General features: G+C 34.3%; 1 protein-coding gene across 2 annotated transcripts in view; it reads left to right on the top strand.

The window, feature by feature from the left end:
• The window catches only part of THSD7B (thrombospondin type 1 domain containing 7B), a 793340-nt gene that overhangs the window by 411405 nt on the left and 362897 nt on the right, over positions 1-19038 (top strand). For both annotated transcript variants that reach the window (XM_023527487.1, XM_023527488.1), the window contains 2 exons: positions 15878-16069; positions 17791-18025. In XM_023527487.1, the coding sequence (XP_023383255.1) occupies positions 15878-16069; positions 17791-18025 (427 nt within the window). The remainder of the gene's footprint in view (positions 1-15877; positions 16070-17790; positions 18026-19038) is intronic.

Below are 19038 nucleotides of genomic sequence, written 5' to 3'. Positions count from 1 at the left end.
TATGTAATAGTAGATAATTACTTATAATTATACATAATATATATGAGATTATCTACAAATGCTAAAAATTCAAGTAGAGAAGTAGAGTGCTGATTCCCTCATTCCCATTGTTCTCCCAGTCAGGTCAAACCGCCAAAACCAATACCAATAGACCCATTTTGAAATCTTGATCTTAATCCTGAAAATCTCAACCAGGTTTAGGACATGGAATTGTTCTCATTCTCATTTAAACAAAAGTAGGCAAGGGCCACCGAGTGGTGACAAATGTCAGGCAGAGTTGGATTACAGAGTCAGATCTGGGAAACACCCAGCTGACTAACTGCTCAGGGGCATCTCAGTCATTCCATTAACCTCACAATAATGCAATTCTATATTGAAGTTTATGGAATTCACTTATTGCATTAGGATGGAGTTTTAATGTACTGAAGCCATAAATACAAGTTTTATTTATGTTTTTAATGTCCAGGATGACCATTTATTTAATAGGCCTTATATAATTAAAGTCAGTGCTATTCAAAATTAAATTAGATTGCCTTTTTAACTTCTAAATGTATAGACAAAAGTTTCATCTTCTCCTTTTCAAATAAAAAAAAGTCAGACTGAAGACCAAAGTTAAACCAAAGATCTTGGCCAGTTTTATTTGCTCACACTTATCATCAAAGCATAATGTCTTATTTAAACAAATAATATAAAAACACAATTTTTTAAAGTTCTTTTTATTGTGTGTAATTGCCATATTGATATAAACGTGGATATGTCAAACATAGATATAAGAAAACACCTATGTATTATGTATTACATATGCCCTTTAGAAAATTATATATAGGCCTTCATTTTTAGTAGGGTAACTATATTCTGCTTCCTAGAGTATATGGAAGATCATGCTAAAATAATAGAAAGAAATATAGAGAAGAATATTGACAATGACAACATCAAAAACTAAAGGATATTTTAAAATGTGTTTTTGGTAGTAAAATTTAGAGTCTGATATAATAATAATATAATAATAATATTTTATTCTGAGATAGAATTTCATGTCAGTATGTTTCAGATAGGGAGGGAAAGAAAGAAACTAGTAAGTTGAAGGTTCTGATTTTAGCTGATAACCTTATCCCATAAATTTTATGTGTTAATGGCAGTATGTATGCTTTTCCCTTATTTGTTGGTTCTTTTGAGGGGGAAGGAGTAAGAAGCACTTAACATTATTACTATGCCTATTTATATACTTTTTTCATGAATTTTTCTTCTGTTTACCATTTTCACTATGTTTGGAATATAAGATTGCTGAAACCAGGAACCATGCAGCCACTGGAAATGGAGCTTTTAAAATAAGAATATGAACTGTATTAAGTATCAGTAGCATGGTATACAATGGATGAATCATAAAAGTTACACCTTTGATAGAAAGTAAAGAAAGATGCAAGCATTTTAACAGAAACAATTTTTATCCTCTTTTATAAGAGCTGTGGATTCCAAGACAGGCTATATGAATTCTGAAAACTGATAATTACCTCTAGAGAGAGGAGTAACTTAGAATAAGGAGTTTGCCTTCTGGAATGCAGGGAGGAACATACTGGCCTGGAGAGCTTTATACGCCTTCAGCAGCTGAAGGAGATCTGTTGATTAGGAAGTTAGGACAGTATAAGGTTTAAAATGCTGACCTGATAAAGATGAGCACTTAGAAGTATTTATTTTCTTGCAAGATTTTGACTCAATTGGAAACCTTGCAAGAAGGTAGAAGACACACTTACTTTAGAAGAATTATGTCAAGACATTGGCCACATTTGTTGTCTTCTTCAATCTCTTGATCTTTGTGAGCTCTTGGACTACTTTTCAACAAGTGGAAATGTTATTTCTGAATTTTGTTTGAATATTTCTTCTGTAAAATGCTGAAACTAATTTATCAAATAAGGGTCTAGGAAATTATGCATTCCTCAACTAGGTTTTTAGATTAAACTATGATAGGCCCAGAAGTACATAAAGATAGTGAAATCCTATTTGCAATGTGAGTGTTTCAATATTTTATGAAATTAGCAAAGCTTTATTGTTTTTTTCTCTCAGGGTACTCAATTGAATAAAAGGCATGATAAATAAGAATTCAAAGGCAGAATTTAGTTAAGGAGAAAAATAAATTAGAAATGGTAATGTAATCAGACTCATATATATTTTATGAATTTCATGCATTCTGTATTTGAAAGTTTGTCAATAGATACTTGGGTATTAAAATACTGATTAACATTAAAAGTTTTAATATTTTTCTGTTTACATGCTTATTCCTTTGCACACATAAGTATAAAAACTTCTGCCAGAATCAGTTCTCAGGATATTCTTTTTATTATAACAACTGAATAATGAGGAGGAGAATTGTAGAATATTTTCTAAGTTAGAGAAACAATATTGCTGCTTCTAACTCTGGGGCTTTTTGTATTTTGAGGCAAATTATCACACATACTCTTCTATACCTCGGTTTGGAAGAGTGGGTCAGTAATTTTTACAGTCTTGAGATTTTTAGGTAAAGCCATAAATGAAGGAAACAGAACAGATCCCCCTTCCCACATTGCTAAAATTTCATATACATGAAATTATAGGATTCTCTGTAATTGCCTGGTGATAAACAATGTACAGTTACTTCAGAGTTGGACACAAGTGCCCCATGATATCCAGATGTCCAAGGATGAAAGTTTGGCATGCTCACCAGAGATCTTGTAAATCCACTTGGCTTTGGCTTAATGTTCAGAGCTGGTTGGTGATTAAGCTTTCATAGTTTGTGAAATTTCACAGAGAAAAAAAAAATGTGGTTTCCTGAGCTTTTGGCTGATCTCCACAAACTAAATTGGAAAGTCACATGGGGCCAGGTTTGTAAGCAAAGCAATACATCAGATGGTCAGGCTGCAAATGGCAGTGTCCTATTTTTAAGAATGCTCTAATAGTATTGTCTAGGTTACCCTCCCCTGATTGCCTCAGAGAAAGTTTTCTCCTATATCTTTCAAGAGGTATGTGTAGTGAGAATACAACTTTTTTTTTGCATATTCTGCTGTCTTCTCTCGGCACTTTCAGTCGTTTTGGATTACCTAAATGGGAGCCCCTGTTGCAAAATTTTTCCTTTAACACATTCCTCTTGCCATTCAGCATTCTTTTACAGCATTTCCTCCAAGGAAATATATGCTAATGGAATATTACTCCAAACAAAACAAAAATCCTAGACCGCTAAGTCCACTGCCAAAGCAAGGAAACTGACAAGTCAATTGGTGCTTCACAAAAATTTGCAAAAATGCTATTTTTATGCCCATTATTTTATACATTCTTCCCTACTCTTCTCCTATGCTAGAATAGTCTTTCACACACTTGATTGTATCTATAATGAACTTATGCAAAACGTAAAGGCATTAATGGAGGTTGGTAGACATGTCGTCATCATCATCATCATATTGAATACTTACTATGTGCCTGTTACTTTAATTTTACCACACTTAATCATCACCTGACTTTTGTGATATATCAGTAAAAATCATCATCATTCACATATTTAGATGAGGAAGCCAATATGCAGAGAATTGAAATAATTTACTCAGTAACACACATCTATTAAGGACAGGCTGGAAATTAAACCCAGGTTTTTCTGCTTCTAAACCAATGTTTTTACTCATAGTAGGAGACCTTGATCAGATATATTGATGTTAATACATTCCTAAGCATTTTAAAATTTCTTCAGTTTATGCTAGCCTTTCAATGTATGCAGAATTGTTTCAGACTTTAAAACATCTGTTCAGCTCAGTTTCTTTAGTTCAGTTAGTAATTATTGAATACTTACTATGAGCAAGGTACTTTTCTAGGCTCATAAGAGACATCATTTTCTCTGGCCAAGAAAGTAATATAATGTGTTAAAGACATCAGACATTATACAACTTTAAATTTATTGGGAAGATGACCCCCCGCCCCTCCATTTATTGTCTTAGGAAAAAAGTGCCTGTGTACAATCAACCTAATAAGTGTTAGATTCACTGCCTAGAAGAATTAGAAAATTATTCCTCTAACCAGTGGGCCAGTTAGAATAAGATAAATGATCATAAATATCTAATGTTCTTAAATTGCTTCCAAAATTGCAGGCAGTAAATGCCAACATAATTATTAATGATATAATTAAGGATTTGACCTCTTAAGTACAGCAGACATTCAGTAAAACAATATTTATTTTATGAAATAAGAACATGTTTCTTTTTGGTCTCAGTGCAGAAGGAAAAGGAGTACACAGATTTCAAATGTCTGTGTTCATCTTTTATTACTCTGAACATGCAGCTTGAATCTAATGTCACAGTTACGAGGTATTGAGGAGAATTTGACAATGATATAATATAATGTTTGGATGTTTGAAATGTTTGATTAAGCTTATTCCTTGTATTTTGAAATATCTCAGCATACATTTTATTTGCATTTTAATCTCAAATTCATTTATTGACCTTTTTAATTATTTGAGATTGGCTGGAAAAACGGCAATGTCAGATTGAGTTATCATTATAACTAGTAGATCAGTTTGGGGAACATAGGCAAATAGAGGAAGAGTTTATTCTACTTTAGAATTTATTCAATTGCTAGAAGACAATATCGATTTTAAGACAATACTAGTGAGATATGGTAGGTTAAAGTTATTATCCTAGGAATGTATATATTCTTGGATCTCATCCCATCCATGAAATTAATCTAGGTAAACACATTTTAATTTATCATATATTCAAATTTATCATATATGACATCAGCTTGACTTGAATGAGAACTTTAATAAATCTTCAATGTTCATTCTGTCACCATTTTATTTTTCTAATATCTACCTAATTTTTATTTGAAAATTTTAAATTTTTTCATTAGTCTGGTTTTATGAAAGACTGAACTAAGCTGTTAAAAGCTATTTTCTGTTTTGATCTCAAATCTGATAAAAAAACATATTCTGAGCATTAGTTGATGTGACCTCTGGTCTCTGGTGCTGTAATCCTTATCCGAACTGTTTGTGAAACAAATTGGAAAAGCAGTATACAATTATTATTTTAGAGTCTTAATTAGTTTGCAACATTTCAATGAGAGAAAGATATAGCATGCATGATCCTCCAGTAGTTCAACACTGTAAACCCTCAGTCTTATTTTGTGGCTTGGCTTTTTATAATCCTTTTTCAATATGGTACAAAAGTAGTCGTTAGACCCCTGCCATGTTCTGCAAAATTGAATATAAAGTTTAATAGCCAGAGGATTAGGCATGGAAAAAGGCATCAACAATGCTTTTTAAAGAGAAACACTATGATTGTCCTTTGAGAATTACTCAATCAGGGATATTTGGCTTTAAAATGTTCTGCTTTTGTGGAATTCTTCCCCAGTACAAAATTTCTTAGAAGATTTTTGTGAACTCTACATATTCTTCATAGATCCCAAATTGTGTGTGGTCTGAAGGAAAGAACTGGCAATATCATAGTCCCTATGGTATCAGGCATGTGATTTAGACAGAAAAGAAGAAGGGTGTACCAACATAAGAAAAAGGCAAGCTTATCTTACCTTTCTTGTACTTTATTCAAAAACAAGCTTCCCAGAGTCCTGAGCTTTAAAAAGTTGTTGTAATCAAAATAGTTTGCCATAGCCTATAACTTTCAATATGTCACTCTTACAATTATATAGTAATACCTGTCATGTTAGCTATTAGGTTGCAGGCTGCTATCGTAGGGCTTTGCATATATCAATTGATTTTGCTTTTATAATAACCTAGCAGATAAGAGTGCTATGAGAAAGGTGTTATTATCACAGTCCCCTATGAAGTACAAGTCATTGAATATATGAGGGCACTGAAGCACAGCAAAGTTATGTATTAACAAATAAATGTCAGATGTAGGATCTGAACCCAGGCAGTCTGACTCGAGTCCATTATACTACACTGCTTCTCAGTTAATGTCTAGGTTAGAAACCTGACCTGTTTCCCAATTATTGCCTGACATCTCCACATGGATTTATCATAGGTGTCACCAGTAGTAGGGATAGGGTGCATAGTACAGAAACATGAGATACAGTTTATACTTTCAACAGACTAAAACATCTTTACCTTTACTTCCTATTAATCCCTTCATCTGGAATTTTTTGAGACCTACTATGGACCAGACACTGTGCCCGATATTTAATGCAGTATAAAAATGATAAAGTCCCATCTTCATAGATCATGCATTAACTGCTAGGTTATTACATAAATATTGTTTCAGCCAAGAGCTAATTTCCATTGCATCACGCATATTGTCAGCATATTATAATACCAAGTGCTGGTAAAGATGCAGAGCGATTAGAACTCCCATACATTGTTGATGGGAATGCAAAACGGTATGGTAACCACTTGGAAAACAGTTTGACAGTTTCTTTTTTTATGGTGGAAAATGTTTGTTTGTTTAATTGAAGTGTAGTCGGCTTCAATATTATTTTAGTTTCAGGTGTACAACATAGTAATTCAACACTTACATACTTTACCAAGCAATCATCACAAGTCTGGTAATTTTAAGTTATTACAATATTATTATTGGCTATATTCTGTATGTTGTACAATACATCCCATTGACTTGTTTATTTTATTACTTGAAGTTTGTACCTCTTAATTCATCTTCTCTGTCGCCCCTGCCCCTGCCCGCCTCCCTACTGACAACCATTGGTTTATTCTCTCTGTCTGAGTCTGTTTCTGTTTTCTTTGTTTGTTTCATTTTTTTTTTTTTAGATTCTACGTATAAGTAAAATCATATGGTATTTGTCTTATTTCACTTAGAATGATACCTTCTAGGTACATCTATGTTGTTGCAAATGGCAACATTTCATTATTTTTTATGGTCAAGCAATACTCCATTGTCTGTGTGTGTGTGTGTGTGTGTGTGTACCACAACTTCTTTATCCATTCACCTATTGATGGATAACTAGGTTGCTTCCATAGCTTACTAATGTAAATAATGCCACAGTAAACATGGGGTGAGGGTGTATCTTTTCAAATTAGTATATTTGATTTCTTCAGATAGATTCTCAGAACTAGAATTCCTGAATTGTAGGGTAGTTCCATTTTTAATTTTTTGCACAACCTCTATAGTGTCTATACTAATTTGCATTCCCACCAACAGTGTACAAGTGCTCCCTTTTCTCCACATCATCGCCAACTCTTGTTATTTGTTATATTTTTGATAAAGCCATTCTTACCAGTATGAGAGCTGTTTCTAATAAAATCTACACTTACATATGAGCCAGCAATTAGCCTAATTATTTATCCAAAATAAATGAAACTTACATTTACACAAAAACCTGTATATCAGCTTCATTTGTAATTACCAAACTGTGGAAATAGCTCAGTGTCCTTCAGCAGGGGAATAGATAAACAAAATATGCTCCATCCATAAAATGGAATACTACTCAGCAACAAAAAAGAATGAATTTTTGACCCTTGCAGCATCATGGATGCACCTCAGATGCACTTGCTACAAAGACTACATGCTAAATAATTCCATTTTTATGACATTCTGAGAGCAAAAAAAAACAAACGAACAAACAAACAAAAACAACCAAAAATGTAGGGACAGAGAACAGATCAGTGGTTTCTGGGCATTTGGCTTGGGGAAAGGATTGACTCCAAAGAGGCATGTCAAGGAAATTTTTATGGTGATAGAACTGTTCTGCATCATGATTTTGGTAGTGAATACAAGACTGCATTTATCAAAACCCATAGAATATACAACACAGAAAGTGAATTTTATTGTATATAAATTTAAAATTTTGATAAATAATGAAAATAAAAAATGATAAATAATGAAAAAACCAATTGGCAATGTTTTCCCTGTAAGAACTTTAATGAAGTTCACATCCTTTGACTTTGCTTTTCCATTTCTAGAAATGTTATCTTAAGAAAGCAATCAACAATATGGTTAAGAATGTTCTTTGCAGTATTATTTATCAGAAAAACTGAAAACACCTTAATTATACAACTATAGTGAGATAAATAAATTGTAATATATCTCCCATTTACAGATATTAAAATACATTTCTGAAGGTGAACTACAGAGAGAAATGGTCATTCTGTACTGATGTATTATCAATTTACTGTATTGACTTACTCAGTTTAACTTTAAAATATTGATTTTCAAATATTTTAAAACTTCTGGACAACTTGAAATACTTTTTAAACATGTGCTACATATTCAAGGTAATCCAAACTCTTTTCTGAATAGCCAGATAGCTATATATATATTTCTGCCTTTATTATTATTTCAGTTCCTCCTTTATTTTTCTAGCTAAGACAGACTTGGGATAGGAATAGAGCTAGTTATCTTTGACCCAAATCATTTCTCTATTTGGAATGTCCTTTATTCTCATTTTTACCAGTAATAAGATACCACATTATATATACATGGTACTTTGCAATTTCCAAAGGATTAATTTACATTAGCCTATTTGATCCATCACCAGACCCGATAATATAATCAGGGATGTTAGTATTTCCCCTCTCCCAACTTATACAGTCATCTGAAGCCTAAAGAAGCATAACAATCTCCCAGGGTCACATTTGGGTAGGTGTGAAAGGCAGAACTCCAATCCAGAAGTTACAACTCCTCATCAAATATTCCATCCGTTATTATAATGCACTGTTTATTTACTCCAAGTCTTTGCCTTTTGAAGAAGCATGTCCTGCATTACAAAGGTCATTTATTTCTATTACTGTCATTCTGGATTCATCTTTTAAAATTGTATAGAGTCTCTCTATAAAAATCACACCATATGGCTGTCTTCAGATCATGTTTTGAGGTTATCAATGTGTTCTTATTTCAGTGTACATGACTGTACCTACATGTCTGGACCCCCAGCCTCTTGTTGATTTCTGAGCTTTCACCTGTGTCCAAAAGACTTAGGATTATTATACTTCAAATGCAAACAGAGCAAGTCAGTACTCAAAAACGGAATCTTGAAGCTTATTTCTGCCTATCTTAGAGATAATAGTTCTAAAAAACAGTCTTTTATATACAAGAGTCAGGTATATGTGAGAAAGATGGGACAATAAAGGACTCTGAATGTGGTTTTAGCATAATCCAGGATCCTACACTGGCATGTTTCCTGGGCCAAAAAGGCAGCATCGAAGGAGGATGTGGAGAAAAGTTACGTGAATTAGGGTCCCTGCCTCCCTCTCATTGTGCAGGTGAAGTATTAGGTTGAGGAAAGTAAAACTATGGACATTTCAGATAGGTTAAAAGGGAAGTAACGCAGAGGGCCTAAAGCCTCATTCCCCTGTTTGAGACTTAGGGATGGGACTCTGCACACAAGTTTCCCTGCACCCCAACATAAAGGGAGAGGGCTATGATAGACAATGATGTACTGTGTTCAGGCACAGAGCGAGTGGGCCTGAGCTAGCTGCCCCCTGTACTCACTCAACCTGATCTCCTCAGGCCTATTTATGACAAGAGGGTGATCCCAAAATCCTTATATGCCCTGCTGTGAGATGTGGAAGTGCTGTTTGCCCTAGGAAACAGAGACTAGCTTGGAGTCAGGTCTAAATATTGTTCTGGGTACAGTCTACGTGATTAAGTATTAGCTACCGTCACGTTATTGTGTGCCGAGGAACTTGAGATAGCTACTCAGTTACATGGACTTCTGAACCAACAGCTCACATGCCATGTATATGTGACTTCAGCTAATTCCTGGCCTTTGTAAACATGTTTACCTTGGAAATACTGTTTTCTCATTTTTGTTTATCATTTCCTACCTAAAGTATTTTCTTGTTAGTATTTTTTTCCTTTATGTTCATTTTAGCCTTTGCTCTTACATTCTCCCCTTTTTTCTTTTAAAAGCAATTAGAGTTTTATTGTTTTTTACTTTGTGAGAATCCTTATGTCATTATCATATTTTTTGCTTGTGTTTATATCAATATCTAATCATAGATTGTACTGCTGTTCCTGAATATCCTTACTTTCCTCTTCCTATGTGTTTTTGTGTTCTAGCTTTTTCTTCCATTTCTCCTTTCTGAGCTTTTTTCCATCTTATCTTTTTTATTTTTGAAAAGTACTGCTCTATTCTGCCTTATCCTGTGATGCAATTCCCAGATAATCAAAGTGCCCACTCCTTTCGACTTATTCGTTCTCATACTAAATTTACTGAGGAGCTGACAATAAATTGTGTAAAATCCTTTCTTTATGATTTGGCATCAGCTAAAAGTAATGTAATGGGAATGATATATGTGAGAGATGAACCAGGAAGCAATACAGCATAATGAAAAAGAATAGAGCTTGTAATGTCTAACAGATATGTTTTCTATGTTTTCCAGTTTCAGCTCAGACATTACTAGTTATATAACTTCGAACAAGTTTTTTAACCTCTCTGGGCCTCAGTTGTAACAATAGTGCCTAACTTATAATGGTGATATGGATATTCGGTAAACCACAACATATAATGTGGTTTGCACAGAGTATATATAGCCCACTTGTATGCTTACCAAAATATCACATTTGATGTGATTTTATGGAAATTGCTATTTGTTGTTATGAATACAATAATACTTAACATCAGGTTTCTTTGTCTTTTCATATGTGTTAAACTAAATAGACAGATAAGTTTCAGATTGTGAATTTAGCAAGCAGAAATATTCATTGCAATGCTGGCATTGCATTGTTGCACATAGCTTTTGTTTCACCCTTAGCTTTATTTTATATTTTATTGGTTTGAAATATAAATATTTTCTTAGCTGATTAGGGTCTCAGTCCAGAAGTGGCCACAGGCTACTTGGAAATTACATTTAAATTTTTAAAATGAAATTAAGTACATATGAATTCCAGTAAATTTGCTATATACTGTCTCTGACATCTCACTCAGCTGTTGGCAAGCATTTAGTCAACATTTATTGACATTCCTTTCTGTGATTGAAATAGGACATAAAGTTTTATGACATGTGAAGTGTTTTCAATAACTGTTTCATTGTTTTCCATAGATAGCATTATAGTATACAAAAGAAAATATCAATAAGGTACAGAGAGTACATTATTTTTGGAAGAATATAGTAGTTTAAAGTTTGTATAATAAATTCTGATCTACTTTTCAAATCATACTATAGATTTATGGATTTCTTGGTTTCTCTTTCTTTTTATCTTTTGTCTCTACTTTTCTTTTTGTGGTCACTTATAGTTTAGGTCAGAAAACAAAGAATTATAGTTGTTTATCCTATTGTTATAAAAGACAGATAGTAGTTTGTAATATTAAATTCTAGTTCCCTAGCAATCACCAAACCACAATGCTATATGATGTAGTATATAACTTATGTACAGTTTTAACATTAACTTGATATAGAAAGCCTGAACTATGATAGCTATCTGTGTTAGTGTTAACATTTACGTGATTGCTTGAGCAATAGCATAGAAAGTTTGCAGTGAGCTGTTTATATTTTAAGTAGTATATACATTTGAACTGAAAAAAGAAATATTTTGAAGAATTTTGAGTATGTTCGTATGTTCAAGAATCTTTCTCTCATCTAAGTACTTCAGCTTTTAGTCAGAAATGGTCGGGCACAAGGACAGTAGTGTGAATTATGGCCAAGACCTAATCATCTGGCCATCTATGCCACGGCTCCCAGAATCACAAACAAACAAAACTGAGTGATGGACATAACCCTAGCATTCCACTTCTAAGTCCATACTGAAAAGAATTGAAAACAAGTACTCAATCATGTACATATATAAGTGTGTTCATAGCAACACTATTCACAATATTCAAAAGATGTCCATCAACAGATAATTGGATAAAAAATGTGGCATATACATACATTAGAATATTATTTCATCATAAAATGGAATAAAGTAGTGATATATGCTATAACATAAATGAGTCTCTAAAATATTATGCTAAGTGAAAGGAGCCAGATGCAAAAGATCAAAAATTGTATGATTCCATTGACATGACATATTCAGAATAATTTAATCTGTAGAGAAAGAACATAAATTGGTGGCTGCCAAGGACCGAGGAGAAGGGGCAATAGGGAGAGACCGATTAATGGGTAAAAGGTTTTACTTTGGAACGATGAACGTATTTTGAAACTATATAGAGGTGGTGATTGCACAAGGTTGTGATTTATTAAATGCCACTGAAATATTTACTCTAAAATGGTTTATTTTGTGTAATGCAAATTTCACCATATTAAATTATTTAAAAAAAAATACTGAGTGACGAGGTTGAAGCAGCACCATATTCCATATTCTCAAAATCACAACTAGTGTAAATAAGTCTACTCCATAAAGAGAGAATATAGAGTTTGTCTTTATTTATCCCAGAGAGGCCGATGAGGGCTGGAAACAATTTTATAGAGTTTTCTTGAAAGATGAATACAATTTCCCTCTTAGATATATTCTTTTTTTATTATTTTATTAGATTATCAGAACTTGTGAAAATGATTTTTAATGGCTAAGTTTCTGTGCCATGTGCTGCTTTATTTTCCATGTTTGCCTCATTGCCTCATATTTCAGTTCGTCTCATTGACCTAGTTAAGAAAATGAAAAAAGGCGAAAATAAATGTTTCTCTTTCGAGATGGGTTCTCTCTGTGAAATGGGAAGATAATTACACCAATGTAGATGGGCAGATGAGCTTATTTAAGCAAAAGTGCTTTATTTTTGGCTCTTAAATCATTTAGATTAGCCAACCATATAAATAAAATAATATGGATAATTATAAATAGTTTTTGTACTTTATGTGAAACAGCCTGTGAAGCTATTAGTTATTTGTACACATATACAAAGGGTAAGGCGAGTGCTTTCCATGGCTATTACGTAAATATCTAGATTTTTCATATGAATAGGGCATTGATTCTGTGGTGTGTATCTTTGCAAATAACATTTTTTAAAGTTCCTATATATTGAGAATTTTCCACACGTTTAGACACCTTGCTATGTATGTTACATAAATGGTTTCTAATCCTTATAATATCTCTAAAAGGTAAATATTATTTCATTACCACAGATTGAGATAACTGAGTTTCAAAGGTATTAAATGATAACTCAAGAGGATAAGTGGTGCTAGCATTCACCTATGTATACTTAACTAGGACACCTTGTGACTAGGAGCGCATTGTGTTTTTCAATTTTTTTTTTGGTAAGATATCCTACAAAACAACTCATATACAAATTTCAGAGCCTGCTTATGACTATTAGTTTGTCTCCCATAAAGAAAGGCTCATTTCTTTGCTTATGTTTCTGAAATCTGTATAGACAAGCTATCAACATGTTGGTGGCGTATTGACATTTAACTGCACTGAGGAAATGTGTGTATAAGTTTATATGAAAGCTTAGGCTTTAAAAAGCATTCAAATACCCACAGTAAAGACTAAGGATGCTGAATGATGACTAGGGAGAGTGTTGGATTGGGTTATGGGAAACCTGAGCAACTGAGAATTTAAGGAAGGCAGAAATATAACAAAACTTTTGTGTTAGTCTAAGTCATTCAGAATTTGACTCTTCCAACATGGACATTCTTCTCATGCAGCTTCCATATTAACTGTCCTCCTAATACCTTGTGTTTTCCTACCATTATCCCTTTGTTGACATTTCAGTGCCTGAAATACCCTCCCTCATTGCCAACATTTCTCAGCCTTTCTCTTTCTCCTCATTGAAAGCCTTCTGCTGCCATGCTAGCCCTCCAGAGACCCTTCTCATCCCTGCTGTCATATTTTCTGTTTGAAACACATTTGCAGCTTGTCATTTACTTTTGAAGTTTCAAAAGTAAATTTCATTCTAATGTGTTCATAGCTCATTTCTGTAATTAATTATGAGTTCTAGTGTGGTAAATAATAGTATTTTCACCTATTTATATGCCATCATATGCTTTGGACATGGTACATGTTCATCAAATAGTTGAGAGTTTTATAACTATTGAAGGCAGGGTTTTCTCAAAACATACTTATACAAATACCACTTCTGGGAGAGATGCTCCTCAAAAAAGGATGGCCATTGGTCAAGTAAAATTGAAAAACAGCATTTTTTTCTATTTCCACTCTCAGAAATTTACTTATACTTACATTGGCATTTTTAAAACTGAGGAATTCTTTAATAATAAGACCAGTTTTACTATTTTAATCCAGGACTTCTCAATTCTCCCCCTCAACTTTTTAATCTTTTATTTCTCAAAATGTTCTTTGAAAGATGCTGCTTTAAAGTGTTTTGTGTTAAAATTATGCTAATCATATTCACAAATGTAGAAATCAAATTTTGATTAGTTGTAGGTTAGGCATTTTGTTTGGCCTACCTGCTTCTGTATTTAGAAAAGAACTATCCCTTAGCCATATTGGTGTGTGTGTGTGTGTGTGTGTGTGTGTGTGTGTGTATGTGTATGTGTGCATGCATGTGCATGCTCACGTGTGTGTGTGTGCACTGTACAGTGTGGACTCAAGCTGAAAATTGAGACTAAAAAGAGAATGATTGGAACTGTTCTTTCAGCTTGATTATCTGCTAGAATCTCTATTACTTCTCATAATATGCTTGAAAAGTTTTATTTGTACCTCAAGGGCAATGAGCCTGGCCTCATTTACAAATATGAATGCAGATATTAGCAGTGTACTATCTTCTCCTCCAGGCAGTCCTACTCACTGTCAGCTTGTTTTATTTACTTCCTTGGAAAAAGAATATCTATCTCCTTGGAATTAGACACAGCATGGTTAATGGGAAAAGCAGAAGTTTTGGAGTCAGAAAGTTTTAAATTGATTTCCAACTCAAACCTGTGTAACCTAGACCAAGTTTTCTTTCCAGAGCTACTGCCTCCTCATCTGTAAAATGAGATGGGTCACACCTACCTCTAAGAGTTACTTACGAAGACAATGCCTGGCACATAGGAGATGTTTCATAAATATTAATCCCTTTTGCACTTATTTTTTGTGTCATATTATGACAAGAGCATTCCACAGACATAGTCACACAGACAAAACTGCCTCTCTTCTATAGTTGCCATTCTACATTTTATATTGTTATCTCAAAATGGTATCACTATTCTTTGTTTCTTCTTTTTTTATGAGATGACTATGAATGGGGGAAATAAGAAGAGTTGAATTGTTATCTACAAAGAAGAATATTTGAATTCTAAGAATAGCAAAGAAATAACCTAAATAACCTAGTGATACACACACACACACACACACACACACACACACACACACACATACACACATATATGTTGGTTTAAGTAATTCATCAGATCATTCAAAGAGCTACTAGTGAATGTATTAGGGAGAATTTTGGACTGGCTTTCAACTTTTCCTCAACACATTATATAATTTTAGCCATAGATCTATTTCCATGGTGGCTTTGGATTATTTGCCACTATGCACAAACAAAATAAAAGAATAATTATGTGATAATCTTACATAAGGTTATATGCTTGGAGATGAAAGTACTTACCAGAAAATTAGATTAATAAGACTCATCTTTATAGGGTAGAATAGAATGCTCAGCATAAATTGTGTTTTTTCAGGCCAACAGACTACTCTGACCCTCAAATTGCAAAAAAAATAAAACCATATACTTATTACATATGGTTGTCGGTAACACATCAATCATGCCTGTCTCTAGCCATCCATGGCTAAATTATTCCTGGAAGAAGCCCATTTTGTCCCTGTGAAGGCTGACAAGTGTCAGTCTTGCTATGGCATCTACCTTTCCAAATGGCAAATAATCTCCTGGCAGTTTTTCTTGATATAAATATTATGAATGGCTGAAGAAACTATCATTTTTTGCACTTTATTGGTTTAGACACAGAGTGAAGCCTTCTAAGGTAAACTGAAATAATAGAGGAAACAATGAACCTAAATGTTTTTTGAACTGGCCTTGATTGTACATTAACCTACTTCTGTCTTGATCTGGTTGATTGCAGGAGAAGATGTATCAGGGAGCCTCTGCCCAGCATCTCCTCCTCCTGAACGGATGGCTTGTGAAATTCCCTGCAGAATGGATTGTGTGGTGAGTGAGTGGACAGAGTGGTCATCCTGCTCCCAGTCTTGTTCAAATAAAAACTCAGATGGGAAACAGACCAGGTCAAGGACTATCCTGGCATTGGCTGGAGAAGGTGAGTAATAGCAAAAGTTTCAATGGAGTCAATTGCCCAATTATTGTTTTCCGATAGGTAATTGTGAAGGTCATATTGTGGAAGTAGCCACATATAGGTGATGTCTATATTCCCTGAATCCAAATGAAGAGCTTCCTTTCCATGCCTACCTTTTCTATTTAATCCTCTACCTCTGCTGGGTTCCCAAATTTATATGAATTGTTTTAGCCCATGCTATGTAATGATATGACAATCAGATGGATGTTATTTTTTATTATACTTTTTAAGGGAAGAAAACAAAATTTGGTTGATACACATCCAGCTTTAGATAGCTTATGCAGTTGGGAACATAATTCAAATATGTATGGTAAAAAGAGCTTCAAATTAGGAATCAAGAAACATGGCTTCTTAACTGAGAGCTGCTGCTAACATTGGCAAGCTACCTGATCTATGTGCCCTGATTTTCTGTTCTGTCATGCTGGCATGTTGTGAGAGGGAAGAGGATGAAGTCTGTAAAAATAGCTTTAAAGAAGCTAAAATATGCTATGAGAATGTAAATAGATGGCATCAGAAAAAATTAGAGGAGCAGCTGTTCCTATCGTTTATAGCAGTGGTCTCTGTCCCTAGACAACATGCATCATTTCTCTCATGCCCTCTCTTGGTTTCTTCAGTCTAAAGCTCAGTTGGAACAGCAGGCAGTATGGCCACAGGCTGTTAGGAACTCCTTTTTAAACAAGATTCTGTTCCATGATCCTGAGAAATGGGTCAGGTTCAAAACGAATGAAAATTTTCATATTTTTAAAGTACAGTTGCTCCCCCCTCTTGTCTTTAATATTTCTGGAAAGAGAACAAAAAGTCTGTGGTATTTAAAGGGGAAGAAGTAACAAGAATAACAAAACCAAAGTCACAAAGCTTCTTGAGCATTTGGACCACCGAATAAAACATTATAGTATAAAAGAACAGGGGAGAAAAATCAATACTTTCGATAAATACCAGTTTTTACATGGATATAAAAATGTGAAAGAAAAGACAGTAATGAAATTTGATTGTCTGACTCGCCCAAGAGTGTAAGGATGCACATCTGTCTGGTCTCCCAGCCAGCGGATAACACATTGTCAGATGTAATTTCAGAGTTTAAGGATGGGCTTTCTCTTGCCAAACTTGAAGAGAGACTTTTGGATTTACTAAATTGCAGTAAAATGCACTACTTGATGGAGGATGGGTGTCTTAAAATGGTTCTTTGATAAAAATAATACTCAGGAAAGAGAGAGAGTGTGCGTGTGTGTATGTGTGTGTGTGTGTGTGTGTGTGTGTGTGCGCGTGCGCGCGTGTGTACGGTATATTCAATTTAATATCACTTTGAGGTTGTGGGCTTTTTAATCTAACCAACTAATTTATGTAGATATAGTAATATTAAAATAAAAGCAAATTTCTTCTGAATTTATCTCAGAAATACATCACCCAGAGGTGGGCAGTAAAATCAATTATTTTTAAATCTAATTGACATTTACTGCTCCCTGTTATTTAGAGAATGGGGCAACATATTGTCCTCAGATGGTTATTTGGGACAAAAGAACAATAGCCTTAGAGTGAAGATGGCAGTGGCTCAGGCCTTTGGAAAGGCCATTTTTCTAGACCACTAAAACAGCTAAAACAACAAAAAATAACAGCAATTACAACAACAGCAACATCTTAATAAAAATAGCAACAGCTATGTATTCTTTTTATTTTGATTTTTTCAGGTGGAAAACCATGCCCTCCTAGTCAGACCCTCCAAGAATATCGCTCATGCAATGACCATTCCTGTGTGCAACTCTACTGGGAGACATCACCTTGGGGCCCCTGTTCTGAAGACACATTGGTAACTGCCCTTAATACAACCATTGGCTGGAATGGAGAAGCTACTTGTGGTGTGGGCATTCAGAAACGGAAGGTCTTTTGTGTCAAGAGTCACGTAGGACAAGTCATGACCAAAAGGTATCATCAATAATTTATTGAAAGTACATAGGATTATTGCATAGTTGGATATTTTTCAAACCCTATATATGTCTCAGCCTGTGCTAGAGTAAGATATTTTTGTTTTGTTTTGACTCTTAAAAATTAAAAAAAAACTATATCTCTAACAAAGGTAGTCACTTTACTCAATTATAATATGTGCCTTAGTTAATGGATAACAGTAAATAAGGCCCACAAATATGGAATCCACTTGAGTAATCAAATTTTCTAGAGCCAATCTCAGTATTTTTGACTCTTTTTCGATCACATAAAGACTAAGTCCACACGAAGGTATATTATGTACTTTAAAAATATAGAGTTGCGTTATACTCTTATGTCCCATTAATCTTTTCTGCAGCCATTTTGAATAGACTAATTCATGCTCTCCAGTACGTTTATAATCTCATGCATGCTATATGCTGCACATAGAGATGCAAATTAGAAAAAAATAATAGGAGGAAAATTTGGACATATGGACTGGGATATAGATATCAAAAAGTGTCAGAAATAATTGCAAGTGATAGAGGAAAAAGTAGTTGACTGGAGAACTCAGCTGTGAGTTTCATCTCAAATGAGGAGACATAACTCTTCCTCAAGTCCATGTGGAAAGACTTAGAAGAAAATAGAAAGAGCCTATGCAGTGTACAGAGCCTGGGTAATTTCCCTATCCATAGAGATTTTCAAGTGGCCATGTTTGAACTAGTCCCCTTTGTGTGATGAAAGACCCCACCCAGCCACAGGGGTGGTGGGTAACCAGAATGGGCTGGCGCAAACTAGGCAACTTAGAGCTGCTCCCCAAGAATTTCCAAGACTGGGAAATGAAACCCTCTTTTTTTTCTATTCCTGATGCTCCAAGTGCATAAATTGAGAGTTGTCATAGCCCTGGTTAGGCCCAGTGGAAAAATCAGGAGAGAGTGAAGCTGATGGTCAGAAAGAAGCAGAAACTGAATCAGAACAAATCCTGGCAGCATCAAACCTTGATCCAATCCCCCCCC

Source organism: Pteropus vampyrus, unplaced genomic scaffold (genome assembly GCF_000151845.1).
Source record: "Pteropus vampyrus isolate Shadow unplaced genomic scaffold, Pvam_2.0 Scaffold17, whole genome shotgun sequence".
NCBI lineage: Eukaryota > Metazoa > Chordata > Mammalia > Chiroptera > Pteropodidae > Pteropus > Pteropus vampyrus.
The sequence above is the reverse complement of the archived record's forward strand: the minus strand, read 5'-3'. Positions and strand labels throughout refer to the sequence as shown.